Source organism: Salmo salar, chromosome 01 (genome assembly GCF_965601325.2).
Source record: "Salmo salar chromosome 01, fSalSal1, whole genome shotgun sequence".
NCBI lineage: Eukaryota > Metazoa > Chordata > Actinopteri > Salmoniformes > Salmonidae > Salmo > Salmo salar.
In genome coordinates this window covers 3911055-3932680 of record NC_138291.1, presented here as the reverse complement: position 1 = coordinate 3932680, position 21626 = coordinate 3911055, and the positions used below count along the sequence as shown (strand labels likewise).

At 45.8% G+C, this 21626-nt stretch overlaps 1 protein-coding gene across 1 annotated transcript in view; it reads left to right on the top strand.

The window, feature by feature from the left end:
- LOC106578466 (M1-specific T cell receptor beta chain) overlaps positions 1-20072 on the top strand; it is a 36431-nt gene extending 16359 nt beyond the window's left edge. The window contains exons 4-9 of the mRNA XM_045706178.2: positions 6740-6747; positions 12499-12545; positions 15307-15657; positions 15858-15887; positions 16073-16179; positions 18782-20072. Coding sequence (XP_045562134.1) covers positions 6740-6747; positions 12499-12545; positions 15307-15657; positions 15858-15887; positions 16073-16179; positions 18782-18805 — 567 coding nt within the window. The 3' untranslated portion in view covers positions 18806-20072. The remainder of the gene's footprint in view (positions 1-6739; positions 6748-12498; positions 12546-15306; positions 15658-15857; positions 15888-16072; positions 16180-18781) is intronic.
- Positions 20073-21626: the final 1554 nt, after the last annotated feature.

The window sequence follows — 21626 nt, the reverse complement described above, 5'->3', positions numbered from 1 at the left end:
GTGGGAAGAGGCATATTTTGTACTCAAACTAATATTATAGCAGCAGGATATGACATAACTTCCTGGTCTATAATATTACTTCCTGGTCCAATGAACAGGTGAGAGGTCTAAGGAAGAAGGAGAGTGAACAGTCTGCCTGTCAGTATGAAGTGCGTGTGACTCTGGCTCTCCTCCTCACTGCCAGTAAGAATCAACCACCAGGAAGTTGGGAACAGGGCTGTGTATTACTGTGCTTCCTGTACAGCACGATGCCTCAGAACAGAGGCACAGCTAGTGTGGTTGATATCTCTGGGGGGGGGGGGGGTAGTTCAGCTAGTGTGGTTGATATCTCTGTGGGGGGTAGTTCAGCTAGTGTGGTTGATATCTCTGGGGGGGTAGTTCAGCTAGTGTGGTTGATATCTCTGGGGGGGGGGTAGTTCAGCTAGTGTGGTTGATATCTCTGGGGGGGGGGGGCAGTTCAGCTAGTGTGGTTGATATCTCTGGGGGGGGGGTAGTTCAGCTAGTGTGGTTGATATGTCTGGGGGGGGGGTAGTTCAGCTAGTGTGGTTGATATCTCTGGGGGGGGGGTAGTTCAGCTAGTGTGGTTGATATCTCTGGGGGGGGTAGTTCAGCTAGTGTGGTTGATATCTCTGGGGGGGGGGGTAGTTCAGCTAGTGTGGATGATATCTCTGGGGGGGGTAGTTCAGCTAGTGTGGTTGATATCTCTGGGGGAGGGGGGGTAGTTCAGCTAGTGTGGTTGATATCTCTGGGGGGGGGGGGTAGTTCAGCTAGTGTGGTTGATATCTCTGGGGGGGGTAGTTCAGCTAGTGTGGTTGATATCTCTGGGGGGGGGGGTAGTTCAGCTAGTGTGGTTGATATCTCTGGGGGGGGGGGGGGTAGTTCAGCTAGTGTGGTTGATATCTCTGGGGGGGGGGGTAGTTCAGCTAGTGTGGTTGATATCTCTGGGGGGGGTAGTTCAGCTAGTGTGGTTGATATCTCTGGGGGGGGGGGGTAGTTCAGCTAGTGTGGATGATATCTCTGGGGGGGGGGTAGTTCAGCTAGTGTGGTTGATATCTCTGGGGGGGGGGTAGTTCAGCTAGTGTGGATGATATCTCTGGGGGGGGGTAGTTCAGCTAGTGTGGTTGATATCTCTGGGGGAGGGGGGGTAGTTCAGCTAGTGTGGTTGATATCTCGGGGGGGGGGTAGTTCAGCTAGTGTGGATGATATCTCTGGGGGGGGGGGTAGTTCAGCTAGTGTGGTTGATATCTCTGGGGGGGGGGGTAGTTCAGCTAGTGTGGTTGATATCTCTGGGGGGGGGGGGGTAGTTCAGCTAGTGTGGTTGATATCTCTGGGGGGGTAGTCCAGCTAGTGTGGTTGATATCTCTGGGGGAGGGGGGGTAGTTCAGCTAGTGTGGTTGATATCTCTGGGGGGGGGGGGGGTAGTTCAGCTAGTGTGGTTGATATCTCTGGGGGGGGGGGTAGTTCAGCTAGTGTGGTTGATATCTCTGGGGGGGGTAGTTCACACACCATTGCACACGCTCTACCAACTGAGCCACAGGGAAGACTTTTCATATTGTAAATATCCAAAGTAAGCTTTGGCAATATGTACATTGTTACGTCATGCCAATAAAGCAAATTGAATTGAATTGTAAAATGAGAGAGAGAGAGAGAGAGAGAGAGAGAGAGAGATACGTGGGAAGAGGCATATTTTGTACTCAAACTGATATTATAGCAGCAGGATATGACATAACTTCCTGGTCTATAATATTACTTCCTGGTCCAATGAACAGGTGAGAGGTCTAAGGAAGAAGGAGAGTGAACAGTCTGCCTGTCAGTATGAATGGTAGTATGTTACTATCACATACATGATAGTATGTTACATTAAACCATCCTTCAGTTATTGTTTTTGCATCAGATAACTGATCCTATGAGATAGGAGAGTACAGGTGCCAACCACCATACTAGAGTTGATGTCCTCTTACCTGCAGGCCAAGTCAGTGGTCCTACACTTTCAGAGATATATATAACAAACAGTATATGGGTGTTTCTCTGACTGTCTGACTGTCATCCAGGTGTCCCTGGTATATAGGCCTACCCTTGTATCAAATTAAACTCTTTGATTAAAAAGGGAGATGTTTCTCAGTTATGATCTTACACTGACCTCTGGAGGGTAAATGTCAGATTACACAGAAATCAAACCATGAGTCTATTCTATCCTGGATTCAATTAAATTCCATGATTTGAGATATGAAACAAAAATAAAACATATTTAAGATTCCCTTTGAATACATATTAATCCCTGATTGATATTGCATCTTTCTGATCAATAATATGATACTGTTACTACCAGCAGATATGATCAAATGGAAGTTACAATCACGTTAGATGGTTCTGCAAGTTTAGGACCTGAGGTTGACAGCCATGCTCTGTGACAGACAGTTACTGTCACATGATGCTGCATGGAGGGGGGGGTGGGAGTTGTTGGGTGAAGAGGGGAGGCGTTTTAGAGACTTAGAGAGGCGTCAACTCCATTATAGGACGAAACGGAAACATAACATTACCTGTCCCCTCCTTTCCTCCTGTCTTCTCTTCTGCTTCCTCCCTTCTGCTTTTCTTAGCGCTGCTGACAGAAATAGAAAGAGTCAGGTCGGAACAGGATCCAACTCCAGGAACCCCCATATCAACACACCTGCTGCTACAGACAGATACTGAGAAGGAGAGATGGGTAGAGAGATAGAGAGAGAGACAGGGTGGGGGGGAAGGAGGGAAGAGAAAGAAGAGAGAACGAGAGAGAATTCATGTTTTTGTGTGATGCTTTAACACTGTGGGGACAGGGGGCCACGGTGATATATTCACATAGAGACGCCGTACAAAAACCTCCTCCCATTCACTTCCATACAAAAAACTCCTCCCATTCACTTCCATACAAAAACAACCTCCCATTCACTTCCATACAAAAACCTCCTCTCGTTCACTTACGTACAAAAACAACCTCCCATTCACTTCCATACAAAAACCTCCTCCCATTCACTTACGTACAAGAGCCCCCTCCCATTCACTTCCATACAAAAAACTCCTCCCATTCACTTCCATACAAAAACAACCTCCCATTCACTTCCATACAAAAACCTCCTCCCATTCACTTACGTACAAGAGCCCCCTCCCATTCACTTCCATACAAAAAACTCCTCCCATTCACTTCCATAACAAAACAACCTCCCATTCACTTCCATACAAAAACAACCTCCCATTCGCTTCCATACAAAAACCTCCTCTCGTTCACTTCCGTACAAGAGCCCCCTCCCATTCACTTCCATACAAAAACCTCCTCCCATTCACTTCCATACAAAAACAACCTCCCATTCGCTTCCATACAAAAACCTCCTCTCGTTCACTTCCATACAAAAACCTCCTCCCATTCACTTCCATACAAAAAACCTCCTCCCATTCACTTCCATACAAAAAACCTCCTCCCATTCACTTCCATACAGGATAGTGCTGGGGCCAATTCACACACATTGAGGAGACTGTTAAGGAGCCTGGAGAGATGCTTCTGAAGAGATCAATAATACTGAACAGGATTTTCTTCGTAACATCAAGATTTGCCTGGAAAACACAACTAAGTTATCAAGTTAGATTCATTAGATATTGGAGTTTGTTTGATTCCTGCTTGACGACAAAACGTATTCTAAACCAACTAGGTGATGGTGTTTTAAAGTCCCCATGGATTGTCTGTTCATTTTCCCGAGAGGGTGAATGACAGAGAGATCTGAGGTATTATCTGTTCTCAATTCAAATCAATTCAAGGGGCTTTATTGGCATGGGAAACATATGTTCACATTGCCAAAGCAAGTGAGGTAGATAATATACAAAAGTGAAATAAACAATATAAATGAACAAGCTGTGTCTGAATCCTGACCTAGGAAGGCCATCAAAACCCCTGAAATGTCCATCCCTAACTATAACATTTTCCGACAAGATAGAACTGCCAAAGGGGGCGGAGTTGCAATCTACTGCAGAGATAGCCTGCAGAGTTCTGTCTTACTATCCAGGTCTGTACCCAAACAATTCGAGCTTCTACTTTTAAAAATCCACCTTTCCAGAAACAAGTCTCTCACCGTTGCCGCTTGCTATAGACCACCCTCTGCCCCCAGTTGTGCCCTGGACATCATATGTGAATTGATTGCCCTCCATCTATCTTCAGAGCTCGTACTGTTAGGTGACCTAAACTGGGACATGCTTAACACCCCGGCCTGTGCAGCTGTATTCATCGACCTGGCCAAGGCTTTCGACTCTGTCAATCACCACATTTTTATCGGCAGACTCAACAGCCTTGGTTTCTCAAATGACTGCCTCGCCTGGTTCACCAACTACTTCTCAGATAGAGTTCAGTGTGTCAAATCGGAGGGCCTGTTGTCCGGACCTCTGGCAGTTTCTATGGGGGTGCCACAGGGTTCAACTTTCGGGTCAACTCTTTTCTCTGTGTACATCAATGATGTCGCTCTTGCTGCTGGTGAGTCTCTGATCCACCTCCACGCAGACGACATCCTTCTGTATACTTCTGGCCCTTCTTTGGACACTGTGTTAACTAACCTCCAGACGAGCTTCAATGCCATACAACTCTCCTTCCGTGGCCTCCAACTGCTCTTAAATGCTAGTAAAACTAAATGCATGCTCTTCAACCGATCGCTGCCCGCACCTGCCCGCCCGTCCAGCATCACTACTCTGGACGGTTCTGATTTAGAATATGTGGACAACTACAAATACCTAGGTGTCTGGTTAGACTGTAAACTTTCCTTCCAGACTAACATTAAGCATCTCCAATCCAAAATTAAATCTAGAATTGGCTTCCTACTTCCAAACAAAGCATCCTTCACTCATGCTGCCAAACATACCCTCGTAAAACAGACTATTCTGCCGATCCTTGACTTCGGCAATGTCATTTACAAAATAGCCTCCAACATTCTACTCAGCAAATTGGATGCAGTCTATCACAGTGCCATCCGTTTGTCACCAAGCCCCAAATACTACCCACCACTGCGACCTGTATGCTTTCGTTGGCTGGCCCTCACTTCATATTCGTCGCCAAACCCAATGGCTCCAAGTCATCTATAAGTCTTTGCTTGGTAAAGCCCCGCCTTATCTCAGCTCACTGGTCACCATAGCAGCACCCACCCGCAGCACGCACTCCAGCAGGTATATCTCACTGGTCACCCCCAAAGCCAATTCCTCCTTTGGCCGCCTTTCCTTCCAGTTCTCTGCTGCCAATGACTGGAACGAATTGCAAAAATCTCTGAAGCTGGAGACCCATATCTCCCTCACTAGCTTTAAGCACCAGCTGTCAGAGCAGCTCACAGATCACTACACCTGTACATAGCCCATCTGTAAATACTGTTATAAATGTTTTTGCTCCTTTGCACCCCAGTATCTCTACTTGCACATTCATCTTCTGCACATCTATCACTCCAGTGTTTAATTGCTAAATTGTAATTATTTTGCCATTATAGCCTATTTATTGCCTTACCTCCCATATCTCACCTCATTTGCACACACTGTATATATACTTTATTTCTCTATTGGGTTATTGACTGTATGTTTGTTTATTCCAAGTGTAACTCTGTGTTGTTGTTTGTGTCGCACTGCTTTTCTCTATCTTGGCCAGGTCGCAGTTGTAAATGAGAACTTGTTCTCAACTGGCCTACCTGATTAAATAAAGATAATAAAAATAAAAATACATTTTTTAAAAACTGTGGTCTTTCACCCAGTAGATTTGGGAGTTTATCAAAATCAGGTTTGTTTTCGAATTATTTGTGGATCTGTGTAATCTGAGGGAAATATGTGTCTCTAATATGGTCATACATTTGGCAGGAGGTTAAGAAGTGCAGCTCAGTTTCCACCTGTCACGATTCCCACCGACGGTGGCGCCCCCTCCTGCTTGGGTGGCGCTCGGCGGTCGTCGTCACCGGCCTATTAGCTGCCACCGATTCCCTTTTGCTTTTCCCTTTTTTTATTTTGTGACACCTGTGGTCAATTAGCCATTAGAGGGGCTATTTAGTTTAGCTGGCCCGCTCCTGTTCGTGCGGGATTAATGATTGTTTCTTGTGTGACGGCTTGTGTTCATGTCGACGTTGTTGTACGCCGCATGTATTTTCTCCCCTGTGTGTGGGAACATTTGTTTTTTTTTGGTGAGTGTATATTAAAAACACCACTACCCTGTGTTCGCTGGTTCCTGCGCCTCATTCCTCCTCCACAATTACCAAGCCTTAACAGAATCCCGCACCACGATAGAAGGCATGGAATCAGCGGGAGCAGCGGCCACTCCTCTGCCCTCGATGGAGGAACGCGTACTCCACCACACGACAGTCCTCCATTGCATCGGATCGGCAATGGACCAGATGATGGAGAGGATGGACAGATGGGAGAGAAGTGGTATCCTCTCTCCACCTCCACCTGCCCCGATACAGCCATCTTCGCCTCCCATGACGTCTGGCTCTGGCGCGCTTCGTCTGGCGCTCCCGAGGGAGTACGATGGGGCGGCGGCTGGGTGCCAGGGGTTTTTGCTCCAGCTTGAGCTGTACCTGGCCACCGTTAGACCTGCTCCCACGGGGGAGGAGAGCGTGAGTGCCCTCGTTTCCTGCCTGACGGGCAGAGCTCTGGAGTGGGCTAATGCGGTCTGGAACGGTCCAGACTCGGCGAGGGACCACTACCCGGAGTTCACCCGCCGCTTTCGGGCCGTGTTCGACCACCCTCCGGAAGGAAGAGCGGCGGGTGAACGGCTGTTCCACCTCAGGCAGGAGACGAGGAGTGCCCAGGACTTCGCGCTGGACTTCAGGACCTTGGCTGCTGGGGCGGGGTGGAACGACAGGGCCCTCATAGACCACTACCGCTGCAGTCTCCGGGCGGACGTCCGCAGGGAGCTGGCCTGTCAGGACACAGCTCTGTCCCTGGACGAACTGATAGATATGTCCATACGACTGGACAACTTGCTGGCTGCCCGCGGGCGTTCGGAGAGGGTCCTGCCCGTTCCACCCCCGTGCACCCCCGCCCCTACCCCTATGGAGGTAGGGGGGGCCGTGCCAAGGGGCACCGGAGGAGGTGGCTCCTCCTGCACCAGCTGTGGTCGGAGAGGACACACGGCTGACCGGTGCCGGAGGAGCCAGTCTGGGAGTCGAGATGGTAGGCAGAACACTTCTCGGTTACCTCAGGTGAGTCAGCACCAGATTCACCCAGAACCCCCTGTTGGTCATGTGTTTTTACCTGTTTTGTTTACAAATTTTTTTCCCTCTTCCCAGCATAGGGCGCTAGTCGATTCAGGCGCAGCTGGGAATTTTATGGACCGTGGACTTGCCATTAAGCTGGGCATTCCGCGGGTGCCGATAGATTCTCCTTTCCCCGTGCACTCCCTAGATAGCCGACCATTAGGGTCAGGGCTAGTCAGGGAGTCTACGGTGCCACTGGACATGGTAACGCTGGGGAATCATAAGGAACGCATTCGTTTTTTCCTTATTGACTCGCCTGCGTTTCCGGTGGTGCTGGGGGTCCCCTGGCTGGCTGGTCACAATCCCCGTATTTCGTGGAAACAGGGGGTTCTCCAGGGGTGGTCAGAGGAGTGTTCAGGTAGGTGTCTAGGAGTTTCCATAGGTGCCACGTCGGTGGAGAGTCCAGACCAGGTGTCCACCGTGCGCATTCCCCCCGAATACGCCGATTTGGCGATCGCTTTTTGTAAAAAGAGGGCGACTAAATTACCACCTCATCGACAGAGGGATTGTGCGATAGATCTCCAGGTTAACGCTGCGCTTCCCAGGAGTCACGTGTACCCCTTGTCACAGGAGGAGACGGCGGCTATGGAGACATATGTCACGGAATCCCTGGGACAGGGGTACATTCGGCCCTCCATCTCACCCGCTTCCTCGAGTTTCTTTTTTGTGAAGAAAAAGGAGGGAGGTCTGCGTCCGTGCATTGATTACCGAGGTCTAAACGCTATTACGGTGGGGTTTAGTTACCCACTACCTCTCATCGCTACGGCGGTGGAATCATTTCACGGAGCGCAGTTCTTCACAAAACTGGATCTCAGGAGCGCGTATAACCTGGTGCGTATCAAGAAGGGAGACGAGTGGAAAACCGCCTTTAGTACCACATCGGGCCATTATGAGTACCTCGTCATGCCGTATGGGTTGAAAAATGCTCCAGCCGTCTTTCAATCCTTTGTTGACGAGATTCTCAGGGACCTGCACGGGCAGGGCGTGATTGTATATATCGATGACATTCTGATATATTCCGCCACCCGCTCCGCGCATGTGTCCCTGGTGCGCAAGGTGCTTGGTAGACTGCTGAAGCATGACCTATACGTTAAGGCTGAGAAGTGTGAGTTTTCCAAACGGGCCGTCTCCTTTCTGGGTTATCGCATTTCCACCACGGGGGTGGTGATGGAGTGTGACCGCATTAAGGCCGTGCGTAATTGGCCGACTCCAACCACGGTGAAGGAGGTGCAGCGGTTTTTAGGCTTTGCCAATTACTACCGGAGGTTTATCCGGGGTTTTGGCCAGGTAGCGGCTCCCATTACCTCACTGCTGAAGGGGGGGCCGGTGCGTTTGCGATGGTCGACGGAGGCGGACGGAGCCTTCAAGAAATTGAAGACGCTGTTCACCGACGCACCCGTATTGGCGCACCCGGACCCGTCTTTAGCGTTCGTAGTGGAGGTGGACGCATCCGAGGCTGGGGTGGGTGCCGTGCTATCACAGCGCTCGGGTGCGCCATTGAAACTCCGCCCCTGCGCTTTCTTTTCGAAGAAGCTCAGTTCGGCGGAGCGTAACTACGATGTGGGGGACAGGGAGTTGCTAGCAGTGGTTAAAGCTTTGAGGGTGTGGCGGCACTGGCTTGAGGGGGCTAAACACCCCTTTCTCATCTGGACCGACCACCGAAACCTGGAGTACATCCGGGCAGCGAGGAGACTGAATCCACGTCAGGCGAGGTGGGCCATGTTCTTCGCCCGGTTTAGGTTTACCATCTCCTATAGACCGGGTTCCCTAAATACTAAGGCCGACGCGCTGTCCCGTCTCTATGACACGGAGGACCGGCCCATCGATCCAACTCCCATCATTCCAGCGTCTAGGCTGGTGGCCCCAGTGGTGTGGGAGGTGGACGCGGACATCGAGCGGGCATTGGTGTTGGATCCTGCGCCTGCGCAGGTGCCCGTGGGGCGCATGTATGTGCCGCTCGGTGTTCGTGATCGTTTGATTCGGTGGGCGCACACGCTACCTACTGCGGGTCATCCTGGTGAGGCGAGGACAGTGGGGAGTCTAAGGGGGAAGTACTGGTGGCCCACCTTAGCTAAGGACGTGAGGGCCTATGTCTCTTCCTGTTCGGTGTGTGCCCAGAGTAAGGCTCCTAGGCATCTACCAAGAGGGAAGTTACAGCCCCTCCCCGTTCCACAACGACCATGGTCGCACCTGTCCATTGACTTCCTGACAGATCTTCCCCCCTCTCAGGGGAACACGGCGATTCTGGTGGTTGTGGATCGGTTCTCTAAGTCCTGCCGTCTCCTCCCATTGCCCGGTCTCCCTACGGCCCTGCAGACTGCGGAGGCCCTATTTACCCACGTCTTCCGGCACTACGGGGTGCCGGAGGACATTGTCTCTGATCGAGGTTCCCAGTTCACATCCAGGGTCTGGAGAGCGTTTATGGAGCGGCTGGGGGTCTCGGTCAGTTTGACCTCCGGTTATCACCCCGAGAGCAATGGGCAGGCGGAGAGGGTGAACCAGGAGGTGGGCAGGTTCCTGAGGTCGTATTGCCAGGACCGGCCAGGGGAGTGGGCGAGGTATATTCCCTGGGCTGAGTTAGCCCAGAACTCACTTCGCCACTCCTCTACTAACATATCACCCTTTCAGTGTGTGTTAGGTTACCAGCCGGTCCTGGCACCATGGCACCGGAGTCAGACCGAGGCTCCTGCGGTGGAGGACTGGGTCCAGCACTCCAAGGAGACCTGGAGAGCCGTCCAGGACTCACTAAAGGAGGCCAGTGCACGGCAGAAGAGGAGTGCTGACCGCCACCGCAGTGAGGCGCCCGTGTTCGCACCGGGAGACAGGGTCTGGCTCTCGACCCGGAACCTGCCCCTCCGCGTGCCCTGCCGGAAGCTGGGGCCGCAGTGTGTGGGGCCCTTCAAAGTCCTGAGGAGGATAAACGAGGTGTGTTATCGGTTGCAACTCCCTTCCTATTACCGTATTAACCCCTCGTTTCATGTGTCTCTCCTCAGGCCGGTGGTAGCTGGTCCCCTTCACGAAGATGAGGTGCCGGAGGTCCCTCCGCCCCCTCTGGACATCGGGGGTCCCCGGCGTACAGCGTAAGGGCCATTCTGGACTCGCGACGCCGGGCGAGGGGCCTACAGTACCTCGTGGACTGGGAGGGGTACGGCCCGGAGGAGAGGTGCTGGGTGCCGGCGGCGGACGTCCTGGACCCATCTATGTTGAGGGAGTTCCACCACCTCCGTCCGGATCGCCCTGCCCCTCGCCCTCCGGGTCGACCTCGAGGCCGGTGTCGGCGCGCTGCGGGAGCCGCGCGTCAGGAGGGGGGTACTGTCACGATTCCCACCGACGGTGGCGCCCCCTCCTGCTTGGGTGGCGCTCGGCGGTCGTCGTCACCGGCCTATTAGCTGCCACCGATTCCCTTTTGCTTTTCCCTTTTTTTATTTTGTGACACCTGTGGTCAATTAGCCATTAGAGGGGCTATTTAGTTTAGCTGGCCCGCTCCTGTTCGTGCGGGATTAATGATTGTTTCTTGTGTGACGGCTTGTGTTCATGTCGACGTTGTTGTACGCCGCATGTATTTTCTCCCCTGTGTGTGGGAACATTTGTTTTTTTTTGGTGAGTGTATATTAAAAACACCACTACCCTGTGTTCGCTGGTTCCTGCGCCTCATTCCTCCTCCACAATTACCAAGCCTTAACACCACCTCATTTTGTGGGCAGTGTTGCACATAGCCTGTCTTCTCTTGAGAGCCAGGGCTGCCTATGGCGGCCTTTCTCAATAGCAAGGCTATGGTCACTGAGTCTGTACATAGTCAAAGCTTTCCTTAAGTTTTGGTCAGTCACAGTGGTCAGGTATTCTGCCACTGTGTACTCTCTGTTTAGGGCCAAATAGCATTCTAGTTTGCTCTGTTTTTTTGTAAATTTCTTCCAAAGTGTCAAGTAATTATCTTTTTGTTTTCTCATGATTTGGTTGGGTTCTCTCTATCTCTGAGTATCTCTGTTCATTTTTCCTAGAGGGTGAATGACAGAGAGATCTGAGGTAGTATCTGTTCTCTGTATCTCTGAGTATCTCAGTTCATTTCCCCTAGAGGGTGAATGACAGAGAGATCTGAGGTATTATCTGTTCTCTGAGTATCCAGTTCATAATCCCTAGAGGATGAATGACAGAGAGATCTGAGGTATTATCTGTTCTCTGTATCTCTGTTCATTTTCCCTAGAGGATGAATGACAGAGAGATCTGAGGTATTATCTGTTCTCTGTATCTCTGAGTATCTCAGTTCATTTTCCCTAGAGGGTGAATGACAGAGAGATCTGAGGTATTATTGGAATAGGAGAGTAGCGATGTGACACTGGAAGTGTGCCCTACTTTGGAAATGGAACAAAGCTCACTGTTTTAGGTAAGTTAACTTCTTAAAGATTCATAATGTGTATATACACATGTAGCCCTGAAGCTGTTTCATTGCCAATGAGAGTCTCATAAAGTGTCCATGGTCAAGCTGAACTTAAAGGTTGATGTGAAAACGCTGTGATTTCAAACCAACCAGCCTTCTTTGGCAATGGAACCAAACTCACTGTTTTAGGTAAATACTTTCTACTTTCTTATCGTGAAATTGATGATTTTTGAACTTTCTTTCTTTATAAAAAAAAGTGAACGATAGACTAAAAGCAAGCATTCCTAAAGTATTTCTGATGCCAAATGCATAGAACAAGGCAGTAGTGGCTGGTACATTACTGTTCAGTATGTCTGCTCTGTGACAACTATAATCCTGCGTTCTTTGGAGCAGGGACCAAACTGACTGTTCTGGGTAAGAGAATGTTCACCATGGTAGAAGTAATGGGACTCTATGTGTGGTCTAGTAGCATAGTGATGTGATGAGTTAGTTAGTTGTGGATTCAGTACATTAGATTAGTTCATACTAGTGTTTCCTCCAGTCAATGCTTTTTGATGTTAAGACCGTACACTGTGCCAACTATGAGGCACATTTTGGTTCAGGCACCAAATTAACAGTTCTCGGTAAGTAATCCGTACACTATGTTTACCTTATGTGTCGTTTGAGTTTAGACAACGTAATTGTGAGAAGAGAGATTTGATATCCTAGTAGATTATAGTATGTTCGTCTCATCCATGTGTTCTAAACTGGTCAGAACAGAGTGTTGGTTGGTATTGGGAGAATAGATTTATCGAAGGTCATGATCGGGATGGAAAGTTCTAGAAAAAAGCACAGCTAGAGACTAAATCTATATTAGAGCAGCGTTCCACCGTACTGTGCTAATAGTGCCAGCCAGGCTTACTTCGGTGGAGGAACCAGGTTAACTGTCCTAGGTAAGAAATGACACCTTGCAGTCATCTATGTGGTAATTAACCATCTGAGCTATGTGGTAATTAACCTTTCTAAGCCATGTGGTTATTAACCATCTAAGCTATGTGGTTATAACGTATGTGGTTGTATGATTTGTAGAGAAATGTACTGTAACAGAATGACTGGGTAGTGTCTTTAAATGTCCTCCTGACATGGTCACGTTAAAGGGGAGTAAATGGACAGTGCTGGCGGAGTCAGCCAGGCTTACTTCAGTGGAGGAACCAGGTTTAACTGTTCTAGGTTGAGACAAAAACACCAAAACAATCCACAATAATATATTTGGTTTTAATTTAGATTATATCTGTTGCTGAGTTACTGTGAAGAGTATTTGAATGTACTTCTAACAGAGTAACAAAGGTTGAGAAAGTCCAGAGTCTTAGTCAGAGCTAGAGACTTTAGGATGCAGCCTTGTCGCTCTGTGCTCGTACTCGGAAGCATACTTTGGAGCCGGCACCAAACTCACCGTTTTAGGTAAGAAAATATACGACCAAATGTTATGTACTAGCATGGAGAAAACATGTAAAATATTCTGCAATATAAAAACATTTACACTTTAAACTAAGTTTATTTTAATAGTAAATGCATCAGTTGGCAATGGGAACTAGACTCGCAGTCTGAGGTAAAGGCAAAAAACTAGGATGATATAATCTGATACAGTATCTGTCATTTATCTTGTGACGTAGAAATGTTTTATAGAATAGCACCAAAATATTGTAACAGCAAACAGAAGCATATTAGGGTGTATATAACTAGACTCTGTTAGAGTTGTGAGTAGCATATTAGGGTGTATATAACTAGACTCTGTTAGAGTTGTGAGTAGCATATTAGGGTGTATATAACTAGACTCTGCTAGAGTTGTGAGAAGCATATTAGGGTGTATATAAATAGACTCTACTAGAGTTGTGAGAAGCATATTAGGGTGTATATAACTAGACTCTGTTAGAGTTGCGAGTAGCATATTAGGGTGTATATAAATAGACTCTACTAGAGTTGTGAGAAGCATATTAGGGTGTATATAAATAGACTCTACTAGAGTTGTGAGTAGCATATTAGGGTGTATATAACTAGACTCTGTTAGAGTTGCGAGTAGCATATTAGGGTGTATATAAATAGACTCTACTAGAGTTGTGAGAAGCATATTAGGGTGTATATAAATAGACTCTACTAGAGTTGTGAGTAGCATATTAGGGTGTATATAACTAGACTCTTTCTGTAGCCGTGTATCAGTGTGAACCTCAACCAGCCGTACTTCAGCAGCGGCACCAAACTCACAGTTCTGGGTGAGAAACCTGATGATTAAATGTGTATAGACTCTTCTAGATACAACCTATATAGATGTATCTGTTAATGACAGATACTTTTGGATATATTTCTAAACGTGTGTGTGAACCCAGAGATGGGAGAGAAATAGATACGTATAGAAGAATGTGGAAAATCCTCCCAGGCGTTGGTTTGCATGAATCTATATGGTGTTAGATCAGTTGGAAGAACCCGTTTAATAGTTCAGACCAAGGAAAGTAGTAGAACTGGGTCAGAACCGGGTCATACTACAGAGCCTGTCGTGTAAACCATGGTATCTCTCTGTGGAACCCGGAGAAGGCAGAGTTTGGTCAAGGAACCAGACTCACTGTTCTAGGTAAGAGATTCACCTCTTAAAAGTATTTATACACAATATTGAAATCATTTGGAATAATGGGTTGAATTCTAGTTGATTTTATTTGATACGTTAGTTGAACACGCAAATATTCAGGAAAATACCCAGGTTTGTTTTAGTTCTGTGAATAGAGCTAACGGAGAAAGTGAGTTTAGCTCTGTCGACGTAAACATCCTTAGAAATACAGTATTACCTCTTTTGTTAAAGACAAACTACAGGAAATACAGTACTACTCCCTTTGTTAAAGACAAACTATTAGCAAATACAGTACTACTCCCTTTGTTAAAGACAAACTGCAGGAAATACAGTACTTGCTAGCGAGCATCAGCCTGGTTTTCTGTCTGTGAGTATGTGGTGTGCTCTGGTGCTTATCCTGCCTACTTTGGAGAGGGAACTAAGCTAACAGTTCTGGGTAAGGACGCTGTAAGAATACTGATAAAAAAATACTGTGATAATCGTATATTATACCTTTCATGTTCTACGGTCTTGACAATGACTTTGGCAGCTGGGTTACAAAGAGGTTCACTCTGAGCTTCTGAATGAAATGCTGTGTTATTATGTGCTTGTCTGGACACAGCATTTGGTGGTTCATGTTGCCTTGATGTTACTGTCAAGAATGAGAAAGACAGGACCAGATTATATAATGAGAAAGACAGGACCGGTTTATAGAAGGAGAAAGACAGGACCAGTTTATAGAATGAGAAAGACAGGACCAGATTATATAATGAGAAAGACAGGACCGGTTTATAGAAGGAGAAAGACAGGACCAGTTTATAGAAGGAGAAAGACAGGACCAGTTTATAGAATGAGAAAGACAGGACCGGTTTATAGAAGGAGAAAGACAGGACCAGTTTATAGAATGAGAAAGACAGGACCGGTTTATAGAAGGAGAAAGACAGGACCAGTTTATAGAATGAGAAAGACAGGACCAGTTTATAGAATGAGAAAGACAGGACCGGTTTATAGAAGGAGAAAGACAGGATAATTTCTGTGTCTCTTTTAAAGCACTCAGGTTCAGAGCCATTGATTGACTGTTAAAGGTTAAACAATCTTCTATTTCCTCCCTGCAGAGCCAGACATCCCTGTCACTCCACCCAAAGTCAAAGTCCTTCCACCCTCCACTAAGGAGTGTGAAGATAGAAACAAGAAGAAGAAGAAGACGTTGGTGTGTGTGGCCACCGACTTCTACCCCGACCACGTCACTGTGTTCTGGCAGTTAAATGGAGGCGCCAACATCACCGATGGAGTTGGGACCGACAACACGGCCTTGAGGGATGGAAACAGACGTTACAGTATCACCAGCAGACTGAGAGTCCTAGCCAAGAAATGGAACAAGGCCTCTAACAGATTCACCTGCACCGTCCGCTTCTTCAATGGGAACGATGACATCTATGTTGCAGATCACATTAACGGAGAAGAAGGTATGGTCACATTAGGAACTGAAACGCTGTCCTTGTTTATGAGAAGAAACACGTTTCATTGAACTGCAATAGTACGCTTCTGTTTTTTTGTCATTCTCTAGTAAAATAGTAAGTAAACTAGTAAGCTTCTCTACAGCGTTATGTGGAACTAGGATGGACACTGGCCTGCGTCATGTGAAACACTGCTTTGTTTCTTCCAGGTCAAGGTGGTGATGGAGAGATGACGACAGGTAAATGTGCCCATTCTATACCGAACTACTTCTTGTTCATGCCAAAATACATGGAATACATATAACCTATAGTTTACAAAATACTGTTTACAATACTATCTTATTTAGTCATGCCTAATCTGCCGAACAATATTACCAGACACCGTCTTAATCACAGTCATTTCAATGTATTATTGTCCTTGTAGAGGACTATGTGATGAGCACCAAGACTGCCAAGCTGGCCTACAGCATCTTCATCGCTAAGAGTACCTTCTACGGCCTGGTCGTCATGGCTCTGATTTGGAGGCTTCAGGTGAGTTCACTGCAACTATGATGAGGGACATCACACAGCCATGTCTCTCTCTTCTTCGATCTATGTCTTGTGCCAGCTAGCCTGGTCCCAGGTCTGTTTGTGTGCTGTCTTGCCAACTCTTATTGTCAGCATGACGATGACATAATGTAGGAGTTGGCAAGAAAGCACAAACAGATCTGGGACCAGGCTAGCTTTGTGCTAATAAAGGTTCAAAAATGGTACCATACTGTCTTTATCCTGTATCTCTGTGTTTCCCATACAGACACCATACTGTCTTTATCCTGTATCTCTGTGTTTCCCATACAGACACCATACTGTCTTTATCCTGTATCTCTGTGTTTCCCCATACAGACACCATACTGTCTTTATCCTGTATCTCTGTGTTTCCCCATACAGACACCATACTGTCTTTATCCTGTATCTCTGTGTTTCCCATACAGACACCATACTGTCTTTATCCTGTATCTCTGTGTTTCCCATACAGACACCATACTGTCTTTATCCTGTATCTCTGTGTTTCCCCATACAGACACCATACTGTCTTTATCCTGTATCTCTGTGTTTCCCATACAGACACCATACTGTCTTTATCCTGTATCTCTGTGGTTCCCATACAGACACCATACTGTCTTTATCCTGTATCTCTGTGTTTCCCCATACAGACACCATACTGTCTTTATCCTGTATCTCTGTGTTTCCCATACAGACACCATACTGTCTTTATCCTGTATCTCTGTGTTTCCCATACAGACACCATACTGTCTTTATCCTGTATCTCTGTGTTTCCCATACAGACACCATACTGTCTTTATCCTGTATCTCTGTGTTTCCCCATACAGACACCATACTGTCTTTATCCTGTATCTCTGTGTTTCCCATACAGACACCATACTGTCTTTATCCTGTATCTCTGTGTTTCCCATACAGACACCATACTGTCTTTATCCTTTATCTCTGTGTTTCCCATACAGACACCATACTGTCTTTATCCTGTATCTCTGTGTTTCCCATACAGACACCATACTGTCTTTATCCTGTATCTCTGTTTCCCATACAGACACCATACTGTCTTTATCCTGTATCTCTGTGTTTCCCATACAGACACCATACTGTCTTTATCCTGTATCTCTGTGTTCCCCATACAGACACCATACTGTCTTTATCCTGTATCTCTGTGTTTCCCATACAGACACCATACTGTCTTTATCCTGTATCTCTGTGTTTCCCATACAGACACCATACTGTCTTTATCCTGTATCTCTGTGGTTCCCATACAGACACCATACTGTCTTTATCCTGTATCTCTGTGTTTCCCATACAGACACCATACTGTCTTTATCCTGTATCTCTGTGTTTCCCATACAGACACCATACTGTCTTTATCCTGTATCTCTGTGTTTCCCATACAGACACCATACTGTCTTTATCCTGTATCTCTGTGTTTCCCCATACAGACACCATACTGTCTTTATCCTGTATCTCTGTGTTTCCCCATACAGACACCATACTGTCTTTATCCTGTATCTCTGTGTTTCCCATACAGACACCATACTGTCTTTATCCTGTATCGCTGTGTTTCCACATACAGACACCATACTGTCTTTATCCTGTATCTCTGTGTTTCCCATACAGACACCATACTGTCTTTATCCTGTATCTCTGTGTTTCCCATACAGACACCATACTGTCTTTATCCTGTATCTCTGTGTTTCCCATACAGACACCATACTGTCTTTATCCTGTATCTCTGTGTTTCCCATACAGACACCATACTGTCTTTATCCTGTATCTCTGTGTTTCCCATACAGACACCATACTGTCTTTATCCTGTATCTCTGTGTTTCCCATACAGACACCATACTGTCTTTATCCTGTATCTCTGTGTTTCCCATACAGACACCATACTGTCATTAACCTGTATCTCTGTGTTTTCCATACAGACACCATACTGTCTTTATCCTGTATCTCTGTGTTTCCCATACAGACACCATACTGTCTTTATCCTGTATCTCTGTGTTCCCATACAGACACCATACTGTCTTTATCCTGTATCTCTGTGTTTCCCCATACAGACACCATACTGTCTTTATCCTGTATCTCTGTGGTTCCCATACAGACACCATACTGTCTTTATCCTGTATCTCTGTGTTTCCCCATACAGACACCATACTGTCTTTATCCTGTATCTCTGTGTTTCCCATACAGACACCATACTGTCTTTATCCTGTATCTCTGTGTTTCCCATACAGACACCATACTGTCTTTATCCTGTATCTCTGTGTTTCCCATACAGACACCATACTGTCTTTATCCTGTATCTCTGTGTTTCCCATACAGACACCATACTGTCTTTATCCTGTATCTCTGTGTTTCCCATACAGACACCATACTGTCTTTATCCTGTATCTCTGTGTTTCCCCATACAGACACCATACTGTCTTTATCCTGTATCTCTGTGTTTCCCATACAGACACCATACTGTCTTTATCCTGTATCTCTGTGTTTCCCATACAGACACCATACTGTCTTTATCCTGTATCTCTGTGTTTCCCATACAGACACCATACTGTCTTTATCCTTTATCTCTGTGTTTCCCATACAGCGCTCCTCAGATAAACAGATGTAATTGATCCCTGACCGAGACCCGGCCACCCGTGGAAGCTGAGCTCGGTGGACTGGAGGGCTTCATGTGTGGCATAAGGCTCTGGTGAAAAGTAGTGCACTATAAAGTAGTTCACTATAAAGGGAATAGGGTGCCATTTGGGACAGAGAACATACCCATGTCTATCATGTGATTACAATGTACAGTGTGCTGTCTATTAACTGTCACTTACTATACAATGTGAGGATGTATTTTATCATCCCCAATAAACAGAATCATTATTAATGTATTCACTGAGTGTACAAAACATTAAGAACACCTTCCTCATTTTGAGTTGCCCTCAGAACAGCCTCAATTCGTTGGGGCATGGACTCTACAAGGTGTCGAAAGCGTTCCACAGGGATGCTGGTCCATGTTGACTCCAATGCTTCCCACAGTTGTGTCATGTTGGCTGGATGTCCTTTGGCTGGTGGACCATTCTTGATACGCACGGGAAACTGTTGATCGTGAAAAACCCAGCAGCGTTGCAGTTCTTGACACAACCAGTGTGCCTGGCACCTACTACCATACCCCCGTTCAAAGGCACTTAAATATTTTGTCTTGCCCATTCACCCTCTAAATTGCACATATACACAATCCATGTCTCAATTGTCTCAAGATTTAAAATCCTTCTTTAACCCGTCTCCTCCACTTCATCTACACTGATTGAAGTGGATTTATTAACAAGTGGGATCCTAGCTTTCACCTGAATTCACCTGGCCAATTTATGTCATGGAAAGAGCCGGTGTTCCTAATGTTTTGTCCACTCAGTGTATATGAGTTAATTCAGGAAGTGTGACAATTATTATTATAATTTTTTTTTCCATTAACTTACAAAACCAACGTTTATGTTAATTTTTGTATTATTTTTGTTGCAGGAATTACATCATAGTGTGTACAGTATAAATACATGTTGCTTCCAATTTCAATGTTTCCCTTATGAATAACGCATTCAATAATGTGCATATAGCATCGTCCGGGTTTGGCCCCGAAAGGCCGGCATTGTAAATAAGAATTTGTTTTTAATTGACTTGCCTCATTAAATTAAGGTTAAATAAACAACATATATAATTAGTCTCCTCAAGTGTCATTTTATCAGTCTGAGTTGTCAGGTAACACTTTCCTTTAGCACTTTGTGACATCTGCTATAGTTTAAAAAAATGGCTTTCTAAAATACATTGGGTTGATTTTCATCATCAGTTGTTACTATATACTCACCTGTTACTCAATAAAAAAAAGTTGGAAATGTGAATATTTGACTGAAACTTATTTCCACCTAAGAGAAGTTAGTAATGTTGAAACCGTGAATGATTCATTATGACTGACTTCCATCAAAGAGCTCATTTTAGAAATCAATACACAGTCATTATCAAGCTCTTTAATACATATACTGGCATGTAATCCTGTTTACAGTCCCCCCCCCCAGCATGTGGGTGATTACTGAACATGATACACTGTTTGTGAGATTACCCAGATACAGGAAATAACTTCACCTGAAATAAGGTCAAGACATGGTAGATAGATTCTGTGCTCTTCGGAGAAGAAACTCTCTACAATTTTGATTTCGACTGTAACTTGTTTCTTTCCATCGAGGGAGTATATTGTGATGTTTATGTCTGTATCACGTCCGTTTCTGAGAAACACACCGCTTCCTGCTTCCTGCCCACACAGAGAGGAAGTTTTCCGTGACACTCTGCAGCGCTGCAGTGCATCATGGTCTCAGGCCTACCTAAGCTCAGGTGGAACAGTTATGTGTGGGTTCATCTGAGTCAAATCTTATTTTTCCACAAATAAGGGAGTTGTGTGTAGACTACGTTCACAACAGTTCAAAACTTTCAGTTGACGTCTAAAATCATGCGAGTCGAACACTGAGCATACAAAACATTAGGAACACTTGTTACAGTACATACAATACCAGACAAAAGTTTGGACACACCTACTCATTCAAGGGTCTTTATTTATTTTTTACTATTTTCTACGTTGTACAAAAAAAATAGTGAAGACATCAAAACTATGAAATAACACATATGGAATCATGTAGTAACCAAAAAAGTGCTAGACAAATCAAAATATAGTTATATATTTGAGATTCTTCAAAGTAGCCACCCTTTGCCTTGATGACAGCTTTGTACACTCTTGGCATTCTCTCAACCAGCTTCATGAGGTAGTAACCTGGAATTCATTTAAATTAACAGGTGTGCCTTGTTAAAAGTTAATTTGTGGAATTTCAATATAAAAAATAAGTAGTATTCAGACCCCTTCAATTTCTCCACATTTTGTTACGTTACAGCCTTATTCTAAAATTGATTAAATATATATTTTTTCTCATCAATCTAAACATAATACCCCATAATGACAAATCAAAAACAGGTTTTTAGAAATGGTAGCAAATTTATAAAAGATTTTAAAAAACGGAAATATCACATTTACATAAGTATTCAGGCCCTTTACTCAGTACCTTGTTGAACGACCTTTGGCAGTGAGGCTACAAGCTTGGCACACCTGTATTTGGGGAGTTTCTCCCATTCTTCTCTACAGATCCTCTCAAGCTCTGTCAGGTTGGATGGGGAGCGTCGCTGCACAGCTATTTCCAGGTCTCTCTAGATGTTTGATCAGGTTCAAGTCCGGGCTCTGGCTGAGCCACTCAAATAAAATAAAATGTTATTTGTCACATACACATGGTTAGCAGATGTTAATGCGAGTGTAGCAAAATGCTTGTGCTTCTAGTTCTGACAGTGCAGCAATATCTAACAAGTCATCTAACAATTCCACAACAACTACCTTATACACACAAATCTAAAGGGGT